Source organism: Ovis aries, chromosome 9, assembly GCF_016772045.2.
Source record: "Ovis aries strain OAR_USU_Benz2616 breed Rambouillet chromosome 9, ARS-UI_Ramb_v3.0, whole genome shotgun sequence".
Classification (NCBI taxonomy): domain Eukaryota; kingdom Metazoa; phylum Chordata; class Mammalia; order Artiodactyla; family Bovidae; genus Ovis; species Ovis aries.
The window spans coordinates 94025719-94045286 of NC_056062.1; the positions used below are offsets into that span (position 1 = coordinate 94025719).

At 47.9% G+C, this 19568-nt stretch overlaps 1 protein-coding gene and 1 long non-coding RNA gene across 22 annotated transcripts in view; one reads left to right on the forward strand and one right to left on the reverse strand.

Annotated features, from left to right (window-relative positions):
• The window catches only part of ENPP2 (ectonucleotide pyrophosphatase/phosphodiesterase 2), a 155270-nt gene that overhangs the window by 123878 nt on the left and 11824 nt on the right, over positions 1-19568 (reverse strand). For 8 of the 20 annotated variants that reach the window (XM_060393997.1, XM_060393995.1, XM_060393993.1 and 5 more), the window contains exon 1: positions 11289-12321. The exons of 4 other annotated variants lie outside the window; for them this stretch is intronic. In XM_060393997.1, coding sequence (XP_060249980.1) covers positions 11289-11364 — 76 coding nt within the window. In that variant the 5' untranslated portion in view covers positions 11365-12321. Of the gene's footprint in view, positions 1-11021; positions 12322-19568 lie in introns of those variants that run through there. 8 more of the 20 variants (XM_042254534.1, XM_042254531.1, XM_042254530.1 and 5 more) reach the window with 2 other exon arrangements.
• LOC105611737 (uncharacterized) lies at positions 11104-12700 on the forward strand. 2 transcript variants are annotated; one of them, XR_006060890.2, is made up of 3 exons: positions 11104-11343; positions 11447-11571; positions 11884-12700. It is a non-coding gene; the product is annotated as an uncharacterized LOC105611737 (long non-coding RNA). The 2 variants fall into 2 exon arrangements; XR_009595097.1 differs by having other exon boundaries at positions 11104-11571.

Here is a 19568-nt window from a genome sequence, read left to right on the forward strand (position 1 = left end):
TGGCGTGCCTCACGTCACGATGTTGAATTAATATCTGAGCAGAATTAATGATGGAAAAACTCAATTATATCCAACATGTACAAAGTTTTGCAGTTGGATTTGTCAGTAATCAAACTGGGTCCCAAGAAAGTCCATTTTGTCAGTAAACAAAGCTTCTGAGTGGAGAAGAGATATTCTGTGCACATAAACACAGGCGCCTAAATTCCTGATAAATATTTGATAATGAAGACATGGGTGGAGTAGGTGTCTTCAGCCATCGGAGGTCTTCCAACAAGTGGGATTATTCAATCATTCTCAGGGGATTTAGGAGAAGAAAGAAAAAAAATCTCGCTCAGTATGCCACAACTCAAAGTCTTTTCAAATTCTAAAGAGGGAAGATGATATTCGGCATGTCCACAAAGGTGAAAAGCATCATGTTTTCTCTAAAATTGTATGGTATTTAGTATCCAAAGGCCAATATTTGAGTTGCAGGTCTACCGCTTCCGAACTGTGCAACTTTGAATAATTCACTTGGCCTCTCTGAACCTCTGTTCCTACGCTCATCTCGGCACTACCCTGGTGGTCCAGTGGTTAAGATGCCCCGCTCCCAATGCAGGGGCCCAGGTTCAGTCCCTGGTTGGGGAACTAAGAGCCTGCAGGCCATGTGGCAAGGCCAGAGAAAGGAAAAGAACGCTCATCTGTTACAGTCAGGGTCAAAGGAGATCAGTTAGAAAATGCTTTGTTGACTGACACAGTGACATTCCATCTGCTGTCATGCCTAGGGACAACACCATCATCTCTGGTGACGGAAGAGCAGAATAATGTTGCGTTGCTGTTATCTGCTGAAACCACACCAAGGGAATTATGCATTCATGAAATTGGTGTTAAATCTGTATTAAGCCATAACAAAGTATCACAAACCAGCTGACTTAAATAACAGAAATTATTGTGTCTCAGGGCTGGAAGCTTAGATGCCCAAAACCAAGGTGCCAGAGGGTTGGGTCCCTCTAGGGTCTGATCCCGCCCCCTCCTCTCGGCTCCGAGGACGGCCATCTTCTCTCTGGGTCTCTTCTCATCACCTTCCTCCCTATCTCTGTGTCAAATTTCCCCTTTTTACAAGGATGGCAGTCACAGTGGGTGACAGCCCACTGGACCTTACTTTGATTACCTCTATAAAGATCCTTATGATGGTTAACTGATGTGACTGGGCTAAGGGACACCCCTATAGGTGGCAGTACATTTCTCCAGGTGTCTGTGAGGGTGTTCCTGGAAGAGCTGAGCATTTGAATTGGTTTAGTAAAGATTATCTTCAACAATATTGATTTGGACCACTTCATACACTGGGGCTTGAACAGAAAAAAAGAGGGACAAAGAGTGAATTTGCTCTTTTTGCTTGATTTGGGGCATCCATCTTCTTCCTCAATATCAGTGCTCCTGGTTCTCAAACCTGGGGGTTCAGACTGGGACTTACACCATTAGCCCTGCAATTCCCTGGACTAAAAGTAAATTGCACCACCAGTTTCTGGCCCTTCAGCTCGCAGACAATACATGAATGATCTTCTCAGCCTCCATCCTTGGGTGAGTCGATTTTTATAATGAATCTCTCAACTATTTATATATAGTTGGCCAGTGAGTTCATTCAAGTTTATCCATAGAAGCTATAACGGAAAAATGCAAATGAACTTTTGAGCCAGTCCATATGCATGGAAAATTCTTAAAAAGATAGGAATACCAGACCACCTGACCTGCCTCCTGAGAAATCTGTACACAGGTCAGGAAGCAACAGCTGGAACTGGACGTGGAACAACAGACTGGTTCCAAATCAGGAAAGGAGTACATCAAGGCTGTATATTGTCACAGCGTCAAGGCTGCTTATTTAACTTCTATGCAGAGTACATCATGAGAAATGCTGGGCTGGAAGAAGCACAAGCTGGAATCAAGATTGTCAGGAGAAATATCAATAACCTCAGATATGCAGATGACACCACCCTAATGGCAGAAAGTAAAGAACTAAAGAGCCTCTTGATGAAAGTGAAAGAGGAGAGTGAAAAAGTTGGCTTAAAACTCAACATTCAGAAAACTAACATCATGGCATCTGGTCCCATCACATCATGGCAAATAGATGGGGAAGCAATGGAAACAGCGACATATTTTATTTTTTAGGGCTCCAAAATCACTGCAGATGGTGACTACAGCATGAAATTAAAAGACACTTACTCCTTGGAAGAAAAGCTATGACAAATATAGACAGCATATTAAAAAGCCCAACAAAGGCCAACAAAGGCCCACCTAGTCAAAGCTATAGTTTTTCCAGTAGTCATGTATGGATGTGAGAGTTGGACTATAAAGAAAGCTGAGTGATGAAGAATTGATGCTTTTGAACTGTGGTGTTGGAGAAGACTCTTGAGAGTCCCTTGAACAGCAAGGAGATCCAACCAGTCCATCCTAAAGGAAATCAGTCCAGAATACTCATTGGAAGGACTGATGTTGAAGCTGAAACTCCAATACTTTGGCCACCTGATACAAAGAGCTGACTCATTTGAAAAGACTCTGATGCTCGGAAAGATTGAGGGCAGGAGGAGAAGGGGACAACAGAGGATGAGATGGCTGGATGGCATCACTGACTCAATGGTCATGGGTTTGGGTGGACTCTGGGAGTTGGTGATGGACAGGGAGGCCTGGCGTGCTGTGGTTCATGGGGTCGCAAAGAGTCGGACATGACTGAGCAACTGAACTGAACTGACTAATATAGAACTTATCTTCAAATAAAGTCACATTTACAAGCATTAGGGGTCAGGACTTCAAGGGGTGGGGGACAGATACCATTCAATCCATGACAAGATCTTTCATTTATTTTGTTAAAAAGTCACCAAACTGATTCACAGTGTTTCCCAACCAAGACTTACTTCTCATATGAAAACATTTCACTCTACAGTGGAGATATACCTGCTTGTTGAGTGTCTAAGGAGATTAGTTATTCTCTTTAGAGTGAAAGTCTAAGACCCTGGTCACGTGTCTTTTCCAGACACCAGAATATCAGGCAGTGTTTCTCTTTTCCGAGATCTCTCTTTATCCCGTAACGTACGTGTCATCACTTTCCTTATATTTAGCTTGGAAATAAAAATGTGTCACACTGATGGAGAGATGCTAAAGTTTTTAGATTTCAAACTCTCAATTCTTCATTCAAGAAATATATTTACTGGTTATATCTCACTTCTGCATCAAGCCCACGATTGCTGACACATTTTAAAATCAGATTCCTTCATTAAGTTAGAGGACTGAGAAGTGGAGACATAGGCACACACACATAAAGTCTCATATACAACAGATTTATATAACATAGAGGAGAAATGAAGTTTTTAAGTTGAATTAGACCCTGTTTAAATGCATGTTTTCTAAGCAACTCAGTATCAGTTTTTGGTCATCAACTGTCTTGCAATTTTACAAAATGTAAATGTCCCTCACAGAATGGATGTATGGGCACAAGATGTACATCTCAGATGGTCGTCAAAGCATTCCTGGCAACACTGAAAGACGGAAACAACCTGATGTCCCCCGGGAGGAGTTAGTTAAGCAGAGCAGGAGACACTACAGAATGGAGCAGAAGTCAGCACCCACGGAGGACCGTGTGTTTGAAAACATACAGTGACATGGAGTAAAACAATTTTCAGCTTTACTGAAAAGCAGGCTATAGAAGGATACTCGTGATTCCAATTTTAAGACTACCTGTGCATAAAAGAATATAGAAGGGATATTCACTGACATGTTAATATGCTGGTTTCTAGGTACTAAGATTATAGACAATTTTTTCCCTGTTACTCCCCTTATTAAATTTTTTCTACAAAATGCATAAATCATAAAATGAAAATATGACTTTTTTAATAAATGAGAATTTTCTTCTGAAAGGTTACTGCCTTAAACATTGTATAATTCATACCACTGGGTGACTATTTTTCTCAGGTCTTTGTACTAGACTTCTAGGGGATAACAGAGGGAGGTCAAATATGTATAAAGATACACTTCCAGGTATAAACTAGGTTAACTGGTGGGAAGCTGCCATACAGCACAGGGAACTCAGCTCGGTGCCCTGCAGTGACCTGGAGCCGCAGGCTGGGGCGGGAGGGACGTTTACGGGGAAGGGAATAGATGGATGCACACAAGCGCCTCATGCGCCATACGGCAGAGACTGGCACGACGTGGTAAAGCCACTACACTCCCATTAAAAAGTGAAAAGCCAAAAACGCATAAAAATCACTATGTCCTGACACTTACCGCTATCAGCAATCCACTCCAGCGTTCCTGCCTGGAGAGTCCCATGGACAGAGGAGCCTGGCAGGCCACGGCCCATAGGGTCACAAAGAGTCAGGCTGAAGCGACTTAGCGCAACGCAGCACTTAGCACTACAATGCAGCTTACAAAATGACCAGAAAGCTGGATGAAGGACTCAGCATTTGATTTAGGCTGTTTCTGTTGTTTAGTCGCTCAGTTGCGTCCAACTCTTTTGGGACCCTGTGGACAGCAGCCCACCAGGCTCCTCCGTCCATGGGATACTCCAGGCAAGAACACTGGAGTGGGGTGCCATTTCCTACTCCAGGGCATCTTCCCGACCCGGGGATCGAACCCGGGCCTCCCGCATTGCAGGTGAATACTTAATTGCTGAACCACCTGGGAAGCGCGTTTAGGTTAGGCCTTTATGAAAAAGTATCTTCTCAGTAAGGTATCTAGGATATAAAGAGGGGTACTCCTGACAGAGGAAATGGCTTGAGTGAACCAACATGCAACAGAATGCTAGGTCTCCTCTGGGAGTAACAAAAGTCCAGTATGCCTGGTTCTTAGGGTGTCTAACAGGATGCCGGGGGACAAGGCAGGAATACCGAGTCAAGAGATGCACGATCACAAAAACTTATCAGACGAAGACTTTTGAGAGGGAACACTGAGTGCTCTTAATAGCTACTAGGAGGTGACAGGCATTCACTAGAAAGACGCAGGGAAACCAGGGCATATGGCTGTCCTACCTATGGCAGGGTCCCAGTGGGCCTTAAATGCCAAGCTAAGCAAGATATCTGAACTCCATACCCAGAACCTTAGAATCTTGGAGTTGATAAGAAATGTTAATGCCCTCCAGCTTGACCACCCCATCCCTACCTCTGCAACTTTCCCTAGAATATTTATCAAGCCTTTGTTTAAACATCTCTGTGGCAAAGAACACACTGCCTTGGACCAGCTCTGTTAGAAAGTTCTTCATTGTACCGAGCTGACGTTTATCTCTCTGTATCTCCCACCCATTTGGCCCATGGCTGCCATCTTGGACAGACAAGCACAGTCTAAGCTTTCTTCCAGGAGAGCGGAAGACGTAGAGACAGCTGAAGAGGCTCCCTGGACTTCTCTGCGGGTTAAACGTCCTGCAGCCGTCCCTACAGCAGCGCGATGTGTGGCGCTCCTTGCGTTCCAGCTCCTAATGAGCTTTGAAACTGCCCCTCTCTTCTCATCTGCCTGCTACCATCTTGGTTGGAGCCACCATCCCTTCTTGCTTATACCACAGTGATTCCTCCTAAGCCGTTTCCCCCCTCTTCTTTCTCTCTCTCATTGACCATCCCTCCAACTCATTGTCTATATTGATCTTTCCAAACCGATTGATCTTTCCAAACTATGTTGATCTTTCCACAAAACTGACTGTGACACTGCCCTGCTTACAACCTTCAATAGCTCCCTACTGCTCTGAGGGCCAGTCAGAGCCTCGCAGCATGAAGTTCTAGGCCCATCCACCTCTCTGGTCTGTCTCTCTCCTCCCCCCCACTCTGGGTGCAGGCCCCTCCCTCAGTTCCTTGCACAGGATTTTCGTCCCACCGAAGTTACTTCACCTACACGTGGAATCTTCTTCCCTCCACCACCTGTACCTCGATAACCCATACTTCACTTCTGGGTTTCAATATAAACATTGCCTCTAAAAGTTTACCCTGATTCCGTTAAGTCTGAATTCAAAACCCCTTAAGTGGTTCCTCAGGGACCTAAGCTTCCCCTATTATAGCAAGTGTAACATCGAGTTAAAATCCCCTGCTTGTTCATCTAGCACCTTCCCTATACTGTGAACACCCTGAAAACAAGTCTGTTTTTTAGCACCATGATCATCAGTATCTAAGCACAGTGATTGGAACACAGCGTGCACATACATGTGTGTGTGTGTATATATATATTTAACAGCATGGACGGATTTTATGGATTTTTCTATAAGATGTTACGGAAAAACTTGAATGAACTTTTTGGCCCACCCAATATATGCATACATGAATGTGTACACATATGTATATATACACATACACACATATATATGTACTATATACACACACACACACACACACACACACACATATATAATTTTTCCATAACATCTTACAGAAAAATCCAAATGAACTTTTTGGCCAGCCCAATATATGTGTTCAAAAAAATGTATATATATGGCAACCCACTCCAGTATTCTTACCTGGGAAATCCCATGGACAGAGGAGTCTTGCAGGCTACAGCCCACGGGGTTGCAAACAGTCGGAGACAACTTAGCAACTAAACCACCACCACACCACATACATACATGTGCTCAAAAAATGCTAATGAGTTCATATCTAGCACCCAGAACTAGATACAATTGTTCTAAATGTGGTCTGCATAACACATATTAGAGTGACAATTGCCTTACATGTTCTATATTCCATACCTCTTTTAATAAAACCTTACATTATTTTAGCAGAAAATTTCATGGTTGATTGTATTGTCCATTTAAGTCCCTACACCGTAAGTATATGAAGCCACCACTTCCGTCTTTTAACTTTCCTTCTTCTGTGCTCGAGCACGCGCGCTCTCTCTGAGTCACACACACAATAATTTGCAAATGATTCTGGCCATGCACAATACATCTTGCATCTATTTTTGCACACTCCTTACAAAGATAAAATATCAAAGTGTACTACAACTTATTGCTAACTTCTGGATTCCTAATCCTTAATTAAGCCTTGTCTCTCAGCAAACATGAGCAGTGTGCTATGCCTTCCTGGATATTAACAATATTGAATAAAACAGGAGTGGAGATGGACCCAGGAGCACACCTTCTAAAGAGGTCCATCTGCCGATCGACTATGCTTTAGTGAATGCGTTCGGACAGTCATTGACCCAGCCCACACGCATACTTCTAACGCAGGAGCACGTCATGAGATCTGGGCCCTTCCTAAAATCACGGTTTTTGAATTGATTAGGTAAACTGAGTATAATTACGTTTCAGATGTTAATCCTTTCATAAACTTTATTTTAGTTATCCTTTTTTAATAGATACTGAAATGGCCGCTCAGAGAGAAAGTCATGCAGCTCACAAGTGCTCGAGCAGGGACATGACCTCCAGCGTTGTGACTGCAGGTTCAATGGCACCCAGTCCACCGGGACCTTCCCAAAAGAGAAAAGGTGCATTCTTGGACGGCAGTGGGCTCCTGGTGACCACCACCTACTCTCCCAAATGCCTGCTGAATGAATAACGTCTTTGATTAGAGATTCTGAACTTGAGGTTCATGACCATGCCAGGGGGCCCAAGAGTAGGCTTGGATGAACCTCCTGAAAGTTTACAAAAAGTACCATGTGGTGTATATGATACATTTTTTTCTAAAAGGTAATGTATGTTTGAATCTCACAGTAATGTACTGTGTCTCCAAAAGGTTCAAAGAACAATCTGCAGTTAAATAGCTCCCTATTAGGATGTCACTGTCACTCTGTCTACAGAGTTCTGAATGCACGTGTTTCTTTAGAAAATCAAACTGAAGTTTTTCATCTCTAGTCTCCAAAGCCTCCATCACTCTAGCAGGCCTCAGACATCTCATCTGCTGGTCCCTTCAGAGCCTTGCTTCTGGTGTCAAAACACGCCAGCTTGATTCTTTGATGTCAGTTTATCAAAGGGCTCTCTTAGAGGCCCACTTTGAGACTCCCCTGGCCGTCTTGGGGGTTGGAACGTTGAGCTTCTAATGCAGGGGGCACAGGTTCGATCCCTGGTCAGGGAGCTAAGATCCTACCTGCTGCACGGCCAAAACAACAAAAGAAGTCCACCTCACTTGGGTTATCTCAAACACCCAGAGAGTTTACACCTTCACTTGTTAAATACTTGGAAGAGTGTGCCTGTCCCTGATAATCAGGGTTGACATTCATTCTTCATTCTTTACATGTTCTATTATACATTGTATCTCTGTCACCTTATTCATCACTTGAAGATCATTGTCACTGACCACAACTGCACAAGAATTCACATAAATACATTGTGTGTCCCCCCTGGGTCCAGAGAACAGGCTCAAAGGATGCGAGGACAGACAGAGCTGATCCTGCTCTCAAGGAGCCTACAGACCAGTGGAGGACAGACAAGCAAGCAGATGCTTGCAACAAAGAATGGTAAATGCTCTGACAGAAGAGATGAGGAAGCTCTGGGAGAAAAGGAGAGGACCACCCACCCTGCTGGAGGATAAGGAGCTGATGGCCTGGGTGGTCTCCAGGAGAGGGGCTGCCAGCCGAGTCTAAGAAAAAACAGAAGTCAGACCAGATCCAAGAGAAGGACATGGAGGAAAGTCAGGGTGAGGAAATAGCTTCACATGCCTGAATTTACACACTGCATGAGTACGGTGTGCATCACACATGCATCACACGTGGAGAGGGAGTGGGTGGCTGATAAGAGATCACACTGAAGACAGAGGTAAAGGGCAAGCCCAGAGCTCCCGTGTATATCAGCACTGTTCTCAAAGGAAAAAACAGGAACCCACTGTGGACTCTTCCAAAAAGGTCTGCGTGATCGCACTGCATTTTAGAAAGACCATTTGATACAGGACGGTGACAAGACAGGGCGCCCGGGGGGTGGGCAGTACTGGTCTCAAATGAGACTCACAGAAAGCTGGGACCGGAGTCAACGTGGGGCGGTCCGGACTGACACTGAACAGTGGGAGCTGGTCTGGAGACACCGGCGAGTGCGCAAAACCCGTGAGACAGGGAGGGGGACAGGACTTGGGGACTGACCAGGTGTCACGAATGAAAGGGGATGATGGCTCTGTCCAGGGTGACTCTGTCCTGTCTGGCCTGGACGACGAGGGACCCCATTTGAGCGGTGGACAATGGCAGAGGAGCGGGCCTGGGAGGGGAGGGGGGGAGACAGTCTGAATTCGTGGACTTGAAGAGGCTCCGTGAGACCGCAGAGCGGAGAGACCCTGTAGAGAAGGGTGGCATTTAGGAGAAAGGCCCAAACAGGCTACAGATGTGTATGAAGTGGGGGAAGCCATGGGGTAGATGAGGTATCCCAGGGAGACCAAGGGAAAGACAGAGAGCAGAGGGACGCGCCGACACTGCTGAAGGGAGGCAGTCAAGGGCGACAGGTCAGAGGGGCCCAGGAGGCCGGCATCAAAGGCTCCGGGACAGTAAAGTTCTTCAGCGAGAGGATGGCCAACGCTCACGATGACACAGAGAAGCCCTGGGGACGGCCGAGGGCAACCGACTGCACGGTTGAGCCCCGAGAGGCCTCTGGCGCCCCGGCAAAGCTTCGTCCTCAGAGGCAGAGCAGAGGCCCCTCCGCGCGGCGAGCGCGGTACCGCTAGTGGTGCAGAGGCGGCCCGCCGGTGCAGGAGCCGTGAGAGGCCCAGGTTCGAGCCCGGGGCCGGGAAGACGCCCTGGAGGAGGGCACGCAACCACTCCCGTGCTCTCGCCTGGAGAACCCCCGGGCAGCGGGGCCTGGCGGGCTGTGGTCCATGGGGTCTCAAAGAGGCGGACCGACGGAGCGGCTTAGCGAAAGAGGACATGGAGACGGTGAGCGTCACCCGCTCTTTCAAGAAGCTGGGTGGCAGCCATGGAAAGGCGGCGGACAGGAAGCGCGGGGAAGAACACCTACTGGCTGAGGAGAGGAAGGGCGGAAAGGCGACAAACACCTACGGACTGAGGAGAGGAAGGGCGGAAAGGCGACAAACACCTACGGACTGAGGAGAGGAAGCGCGGAAAGGCGACAAACACCTACGGACTGAGGAGAGGAAGCGCGGAAAGGCGACAAACACCTACGGACTGAGGAGAGGAAGCGCGGAAAGGCGACAAACACCTACGGACTGAGGAGAGGAAGCGAGGAAAGGCGACAAACACCTACGGACTGAGGAGAGGAAGCGAGGAAAGGCGACAAACACCTACGGACTGAGGAGAGGAAGCGCGGAAAGGCGACAGACACCTAATGACCGAGGCGAGGAAGCGCGGAAACGCGAAAACACTGACTGGCTGAGGAGAAGAGCACGGAAACGCGACAAACACCTACGGGCTGAGGAGAAGCAGCGCGGAAACTCGACAGACACCTACGGGCTGAGGAGAGGAGGCGCGGAAAGGCGACAGACACCTACGGACTGAGGAGAAGCAGCGCGGAAACGAGACCAACACCTACGGGCTGAGGAGAGGAGGCGCGGAAAGGCGACAGACACCTACTGGCCGCGGTGAGGAGGACGGCCCGTCGCCGGCCCCGCCGGCCGGAGGGGAGCGACCTCCACACGCGCCAGGGCTGCCTCCCCCTCTGCGTCCCGCCGGGCGCCAGCGGGGCTTTCGTCCCCTGCCCTTATCGGAGGTGAGCCCTTAAAGCGAAACCAGGGCGTGCGGCGCACGGCGGCCCCGGCCCCGCGGCCCCAGCCCCGCTCCCAGAGGAGAGGCCCCGCTCGCCCCGGGAGAGGCACAGAGGCCCGGCTCGGGCGCGGACCCGGCCTGTGGAGGGCCGAGCGGAGGACCCCCAGAGCTTCGCCGCAAGCGGCGGCTGCCAGCGCCGAGCCCGGCCTCCCCGCTCCCGCAGGCAGCGCACGGGGCGCCCGGCCGGCCCCAGGGCGCAGCGCCGCGGAGCCCGAGCCCGCCGCGCCCGAGCCCGCCGCCGCCGCCGGGGCCCGCGGCCGGGTCTCCAGCAGCGGCGCGCGCGCCTGCCCTCCCCGCCGCGCCCGGGCGCCCAGGCTGGAGGCGGGCCGCGCTCGCGCCCCGCGCGGGGCGGCGCCGGAGCCCGGGCCGGCCCGGCGCCCACCTACCCGCTCGGCGCGGCGGCCCATGCTGCTGCGGCCCCGCGCGGCCCCGCCGGCCCTGCCCCCGGCCGCCCGCCCGCCCCCCGGCCTCCCCGCGCGGGGCCGCCGGCCCGGGGCCCCGGCGCCCACTGGGAGCCCGCCGCCGGCGCGCGCGCGGCCTTTGCCTGGAGCGGCCCCGCGGGCGCGCACGGGGCGTCCGGGGGCCGCCGCCCCCACCCCGACGCGCCGGGGTAATGTTTCTCGTTCAGGGAGACTCCATGGGGTCTGACTTGCCATTGCTCCTGCATCCGGCCCCGGCCTCTCCCCGGGTTTTCCTGCCGCGCGGTTGGTGAGGTCCCTGAATTAGCATTTCCAGGTTAAACGCGGGCAGTGCCTCCTATAAGGTCCTCTCACACTCCGGAAAATAATACCCCCATTATCTCCCCCTAAAGCCTGCAACAGTTGACAAAGAGCTGTGGACAATCAGCCTGTCATTTGACCTCCCAAACAATGCCAGGAAGGCTCTCCTACGACTGCCATTCTACACAGAAGGAAAAAGCCGCTCCAGAAAAATAAGGTATCTGCCCAGTCAGCCAACCAGAAAGTGAAATCTGCGGGGGGTTTTTCAACCACATCCTGGGTGCACCCACAAACCACCCACCTCCCTACTGAGTGACCCACCCCACTAACTGAATTATAACACAGAAGCACCTATTATAGTTATAATGTATAACACAGAGCAAAGATAACTATTCAACATTCTAATTTTTGGATTATAAAAGTGTTAGAAAGTGTTTTTTAAAAAAAGTGTTAAAAGTTAAGGATATCCACAGATATCTTGAGTTCATAGACTACATTGTTTTATTGTCTGATTTCTTCTCTTTGCCAGCTGCTAAAAGGATGCTGCGGGAACCAGACTGGCCACTCTGAAGTGCTGGAACAAGCCCAGGGATCCCTGAGGCTCCTCTGAGTCCATCACTGGCCTTGGTCAGAGTCTTTTCCCCTCCTTTTTCTGGACCCTTCCAGATGGTGAAATACTGAATGGAATTGGAAGGGGCTGTGAGACTGTAGAGAGCCCTGAACAAGGAGTCAGAGTACCAGAATCTTAGTGTGAGGAGGACAGCTGCGGTGTGGGTCTATAGAGATGCTCTGGAGACAGCTGGTCTGGAAAGTGGCATCACTCTGATTTTTCCACTGAGACAAGGGGAGAGGGGCTGATACTCACACTCAGTCTGGAAGGACTGGAAGGTTTCGGCCAGGAGAAGAGGAAGAAGGACATCACTGACCCGGATAGCATCATGTCGGAAAGCTGTCCTAAGGCCTTTCTGAAAATAGTTCCTGCAGGCGAGAACAGAGGGCGTGGGAGGCTGTGACTACAGAGGAGGGTGTGGTTTGGACTCTGACCTTCTGTGTCTCTTGAGGGGATTTGGACTTCATCCTGCCGAGCCTGATGGGTTACTATGACTGGCCTGGGTTACCAGCTCTTAACACGAGGGTGCAGGAGTCACAGACTGTTTTACAGCAAGAAATGTGTATCTGGCTGGTGGTCGTGGGTATTGGTGTCATCAGACAGATACAGTTTCTTTTTTTTCCTAGCTATAAACTGCAAGCAATGTATTTAACCTCACTAAGCCTCAGTTTTCTCACCAGTAAAATGGGGATTATGTTATGTGCTATGAGAATTAAATGAAATTATGTAGGTCAAACCCTTTGCCTTTCTTCTGACAGTGACAAGTAGCTACTGTTATCCTTGCAAGTACTTTAATGTGTGTGACCACAGGGCTACCATAGAATAACAAGGAACTACCTCCCTTCTGATGCCTTCCCTTCTTCCCATTATGCTTGTTTGGCTTTTGACTCATTAGAATCCTGCTTTTTTCCTCCTTCTCGACATCACTTCCTTCCTTAATGTCCCGGTCTAGACTTTGATGTCAGTTTCGATCTTAACTCGCTTTCCTGCTCAGTTTGTTCCTTTCCCGGTCCAACCAGGGTCAGACCATCTCCAAAGCCCCAGCATTGTGCTCTGCGAGAGCCACACAACACTGCGTAGTGTGTCCTCTGGCCCCAGCACCTGCATGCTCTGCAGCCGTGGTGTGGTGCCCGGCCCCCCGGATGCCTTATACGCAGCCCTGGCCACCCCCCCGCCCACTCCACGGTCCTTCCCACCCCTCAGAACCCGAAGCCCGCTCCTGGCCGCCTCTCTTTCAGCAGACCGGCTCCTCTTCAGCAGCAGAGATCACAGAAACTAGCAGGAGGGAGCTCTGCTTCCTGTCCTGGCACCGGAAACTGTATGTCCAGTCTCCATTCTGCATGCAACAGAATCCCTCTCTTCTCAGGTCTTCTGGAACATTCTTTCATCAACGATCCCCTTAGCTTTCAGCTTGTTCTCTACTGATTTCATCACAGTCTATAAACACATTCAGCTGTCTCCCACAGAGCGTGCTCCATCTTTCCTAATATCGTCTGAATACATGCCTATTCTTTTTAACGACGACACACACACACCATGTGTCCACTGCATAGAACACACTTCTCAGTGGATCTTCCAAGCCCAGTTCCTCCTTTAGAACCAAGCTTTAAGTCACCTCTTCAAAGAGTCTTTCCCTGACCAGCCAATCCAGGGAGCTGTCCTCTCCCTCGTTACCAGCTGTCAGCCTTCTTCACTTTGGCCACATCCTTTACCCCGTGTAAATATTTTCTGAATAAAGAAATGAATGGATGATTCAAAGAATGGGATCACTGAGCTCCTGCCTCTCTTGCAATCCTCTTCCCCTGGGTCCTCCTCACAGCATCTGTTATCTGGGTGTACGAGGCAAACAAGCCCTGCACTCATGGCTCTAAGCTTCTGCATGATATCAGCTCTACCAAGATCACCCACACAGCTTCTCAGCTGCCTGAGGCGTTTCCCCGCTGCTGGACTCCCAGGAAGATCTGGTATCCTCCACAGTGTCCCCAGAGGACTCCCTCTTCTTGTGTGTGTCTCTGGTAGAGTGGTCATGTTGCTGCCAGCAGCTGTGTCGTGATTCGTTTTGACTCGGAAATAATTGCTGTGTTTTATTTTTTGTTTGGGGTTTTTTTTTAACAGCCACATTGAGCTATAAATCACATAACATACAGTTCCTCAATTTAAATGGTACAAGTCATGGTTTTTAGGGTATTCACAGAGTTAACCATCACCACAATCAATTCTAGAACATGGTTGTCCCTCTAAAAAAAGAGAACGCGAAACATTGTAGCGGTTCAGTTCAGTTCAGTTGCTCAGTCCTGTCCCACTCTGCAACCCCATGAATCGCAGCACGCCAGGCCTCCCTGTCCATCACCATCTCCCGGAGTTCACTCAGACTCAACGTCCATTGAGTCTGTGATGCCATCCAGCCATCTCATCCTGGATTGTCCCCTTCTCCTCTTGCCGCCAATCTCTCCCAGCATCAGAGTCTTTTCCAATGAGTCAACTCTTCGCATGAGGTGGCCAAAGTACTGGAGTTTCAGCTTTAGCATCATTCCTTCCAAAGAAATCCCAGAGCTGATCTCCTTCAGAATGGACTGGGTGGATCTCCTTGCAGTCCAAGGGACTCTCAAGAGTCTTCTCCAACACCACAGTTCAAACGCATCAATTTTTCAGTGCTCAGCCTTCTTCACAGTCCAACTCTCACATCCATACATGACCACAGGAAAAACCATAGCCTCCACTAGACATACCTTAGTCGGTAAAGTAATGTCTCTGCTTTTGAATATACTATCTAGGTTGCTCATAACTTTTCTTCCTAGGAGTAAGCGTCTTTTCATTTCATGGCTGCAGTCACCATCTGCAGTGATTTTGGAGCCCAAAAAAATAAAGTCTGACACTGTTTCTACTGTTTCCCCATCTATTTCCCATGAAGTGATGGGACCAGATGCCATGATCTTCGTTTTCTGAATGTTGAGCGTTAAGCCAACTTTTTCACTCTCCTCTTTCACTTTCATCAAGAGGCTTTGTAGCTCCTCTTCACTTTCTGCCATAAGGGTGGTGTCATCTGCATATCTGAGGTTATTGAGATTTCTCCTGGCAATCTTGATTCCAGCTTTTCTTCCAGTCCAGCGTTTCTCATGATGTACTCTGCATATAAGTTAAATAAGCAGGGTGACAATATACAGCCTTGACATGCTCCTTTTCCTATTTGGAACCAGTCTGTTGTTCCATGTCCAGTTCTAACTGTTGCTTCCTGACCTGCATACATATTCCTCAAGAGGCAGGTTAGGTGGTCTGTATTCCCATCTCTTTCAGAATTTTCCACAATTTATTGTGATCCACACAGTCAAAGGCTTTGGCACAGTCAATAAAGCAGAAACAGATGTTTTTCTGGAACTCTCTTGCTTTTTCCATGATCCAGCAGATGTTGGCAATTTGATCCCTGGTTCCTCTACCTTTTGTAAAACCAGCTTGAACATCAAGGAGTTCACGGTTCACGTATTGCTGAAGCCTGGCTTGCAGAATTTTGAGCATTACTTAACTAGCATGTGAGATGAGTGCAACTGTGCGGTAGTTTGAGCATTCTTTGGCATTGCCTTTCTTTGGAATTGAAATGAAAACTGACCTTTTCCAGTCCTGTGGCCACTGCTGAGTTTTCCAAATTTGCTGGCATATTGAGTGCAGCACTTTCACAGCATCATCTTTCAAGATTTGAAACAGCTCAACTGGAATTCCATCACCTCCACTAGCTTTGTTTGAAGTGATGCTTTCTGAGGCCCACTTGACTTCACATTCCAAGATGTCTGGCTCTAGATTAGTGATTACATCATCATGATTATCTGGGTCGTGAAGATCTTTTTTGTACAGTTCTTCTGTGTATTCTTGCCACCTCTTCTGAATATCTTCTGCTTCTGTTAGGTCCAGACCATTTCTGTCCTTTATCGAGCCCATCTTTGCATGAAATGTTCCCTTGGTATCTCTAATTTTCTTGAAGAGATCTCTAGTCTTTCCCATTCTGTTCTTTTTCTTTATTTCTTTGCATTGATCGCTGAAGAAGGCTTTCTTATCTCTTCTTGCTATTCTTTGGAACTCTGCATTCAGACACTTATATCTTTCCTTTTCTCCTTTGCTTTTTGCCTCTCTTCTTTTCACAGCTATTTGTAAGGCCTCCCCAGACAGCCATTTTACTTTTTTGCATTTCTTTTCCATGGGGATGGTCTGGATCCCTGTCTCCTGTACAATGTCACGACCCTCATTCCATAGTTCATCAGGCACTCTATCTATCAGATCTAGGCCCTTAAATCTGTTTCTCACTTCCACTGTATAATCATAAGGGATTTGATTTAGGTCATACCTGAATGGTCTAGCGGTTTTGCCTACTCTCTTCAATTTCAGTCTGAATTTGGTAATAAGGAGATCATGATCTGAGCCACAGTCAGCTCCTGGTCTTGTTTTTGTTGACTGTATAGAGCTTCTCTATCTTTGGCTGCAAAGAATATAATCAATCTGATTCTGGTGTTGACCATCTGGTGATGTCCATGTGTAGAGTCTTCTCTTGTGTTGTTGGAAGAGGGTGTTTGCTATGACCAGTGCATTTTCTTGGTAAAACTCTATTAGTCTTTGCCCTGCTTCATTCCGCATTCCAAGGCCAAATTTGTCTGTTACTCCAGGTGTTTCTTGACTTCCTACTTTTGCATTCCCGTCCCCTATAATGAAAAGGACATCTTTTTTGGGTGTTAGTTCTAAAAGGTTTTGTAGGTCTTCATAAAACCGTTCAACTTCAGATTCTTCAGCATTACTGGTTGGGGCATAGGCTTGGATTACTGATATTGAATGCTTTGCTTTGGAGACGAACAGAGATCATTCTGTCATTTTGAGACTGCATCCAAGTACTGCATTTCGGACTCTTTTGTTGACCATGATGGCTACTCCATTTCTTCTGAGGGATTCCTGCCCGCAGTAGTAGATATAATGGTCATCTGAGTTAAATTCACCCATTCCAGTCCATTTTAGTTCGCTGATTCCTAGAATGTCGACATTCACCCTTGCCACCTCTTGTTTGACCACTTCCAATTTGCCTTGATTCATGGACCTGACATTCCAGGTTCCTATGCAATATTGCTCTTTACAGCATTGAATCTTGCTTCTATCACCAGTCACATCCACAGCTGGGTATAGTTTTTGCTTTGGCTTCATCCCTTCATTCTTTCTGGAGTTATTTCTCCACTGATCTCCAGTAGCATATTGGGCACCTAATGACCTGGGGAGTTCCTCTTTTGGTATCCTATCATTTTGAATTTCCTACTGTTCATGGGGTTCTCAAGGCAAGAATACTGATAGCCGTTAATCATCCATTAATGACTCCCCAATCTTGTAGTCCTAGATGACCGCCAGTCTACTTCCTGTCTCTATAGATTTACCTGTCTTGGACATTTCGTGTAAATGGAATCATACAATACCCGTTTGTGTGTGTGTGTGTCACTTTCTTCTGCATCTGAAGACTCACTTGGCCCCAGGACGCCTTTCACGTTGAATCAACATGGCAGAACGTGGACTCTGTAGAGTAGTTTGCTCCGTAGAAGAAACCAGAGCAATGTTTCTTAAATCACGTCACGCACAGCATCCTGGTAAATCATCTGAATTGCTGAGCTGGAGCAGGAGACTCAGGCTTAGCTAGCCCTGCCCTCGCAGGAGGAAGGGGAACGGGCAGACTCCAGGCGGGCTTGCCTGACCTCCTGTGCCATAAGGACCCGCGCCGAGGACAGACTGCCTGCGTCCGCCTGACCTCTGCGTGTGCGAGCTGTCACCTTCAGTCCCGGCTGTGCTCAGTCGTGTCTGACTCTTCATAGCCCTGTGGGCCGTAGCCCACCAGGCTCCCCCTGTCCATGGGATTCTCCAGGCAAGAACCTTTGGTGGTTTGCCATCCCTCCTCCAGGGGATCTTCCCAACCCGGGGATCAAACCCGGGTCTCTTACGCCTCCTGAATTGGCAGACGGGTTCTTCACTGCTATCCCAGCTAGCTCCTTTCTAAAAAGAGGATATAAATAATCCTGTCTTATAAGCAGCACATTGTAGGATTGTAATAAAGATTAAATGAGAAGATATATGGCAAGTGCATAGCACAGCGCTTGGGAGATTATAAATGCCTGAGAAATATTTACGATGTTGTAGTTGTTGATGTCTGACCACAGCTGTTTTCATACTGTTCCTCTAAGTAAAATTCAATATGGAAAGAGGGTTCTGCTGCTTTACAAAAGTAATTCAAACCATTATTCTAGGAAAGCTTCACACACCATGTGGAGATCCCCCGCCAGATGGTCATGTGCGTTCTGCTTGATGAAAGTAGGGACGGTGGGGAGCTGAAGCTTCAGCTGAAGAGCAACTGTTAGTGGAAAGTTGCAGGGGGCAGGTGGGTGGAGATGGATTGGGCTCAGTTGTCACCCTGCGGCATGTGGGATCTTAGTCCCCCGACCAGGGATCAAACCTGTGTCCCCTGCACAGGAGCATGGGTTGTTAACCTCTGGCCCACCAGGGCTGTCCCTGACTTCCCCTGCTGTGAATGGCCTTTCCTGCACGTCTGGCAAACCTCTGTACAGATGCTGCATGACCATCTTTTTCTTGCCTTCCTCCCGTCTGTGACGGGACAGCCCATATACATGCCCGTGGGCCTGTGTCCAGCCACAACCTGTGCCGATGACTGCGAATAGCTGAAACACAAAGGGCCTTTTTTTAATTTTTTTTTTTGAGTGTTTAATGGTTTTTTAAAAATTTATTTACTTTTTAATTGAAGGATAACTGTTCTACGGAATTTTGTTGATTTCTGCCAAACATCAACATGAATCAGCCATAGGTATACATATATGTATTTCTCATTAACAGCTCTGGGCTTAGCATACAAGGCTCATCCCTCCAATTTTCAGATATATATTGAGAACCTACTATGAGCTGACATTTCAAAATGCAAAGACTTCATAGAAGCCTGGGGTTATCACACAGAAGAATCTTCAGACAAGGAAATGAGACCCAGAGAAGGGTGTATCTCATTAAGTTTCTCTAGAACCTGAGAGAGAAAAACATTAGGGATTAGAGTCCAACCCTTCCTGACACCTTGCTCTTTCACGGCAGGGATTTTTCTCCCTTTGGTTAAAATAGCAGATTTTCCGAGTGTCCATGTCGATCCCAGACTCCCTCACCATCTCCTCCCCCCATTCTTGCCCCAGCAACCATAAGTTCATCCTCTAAGTCGGATATGTACACTCTGCTAGGTTTAGAATGGGTAGCCAACAAGGTCCTACACAGGGAACTCCGCTGAGTGTTAAGTGGCAGCCTGGATGAGAGGGGAGTGTGGAGGGTAAATGGAAAGATGGATTTGTGTGGCTGAGTCCCTTCTCTGTCCAAATGTCACAGCACTGTTAATCAGCCATACTACAATATAAAATAAAAACTTTCTAAGAAATTAATAAAAATCAAGAGACCTAAAAATATAAAACAACAGATTTTTGAACATGATTAAAAAACTAGAGAAAATGTGAACGATTATTTTGTTCATTAATGGTTTTTCCAGACCAAATGCTAGCCCTCAAGCACCCCTGAGTTGGAGCCAGAGGACATGAACACAGACCAAG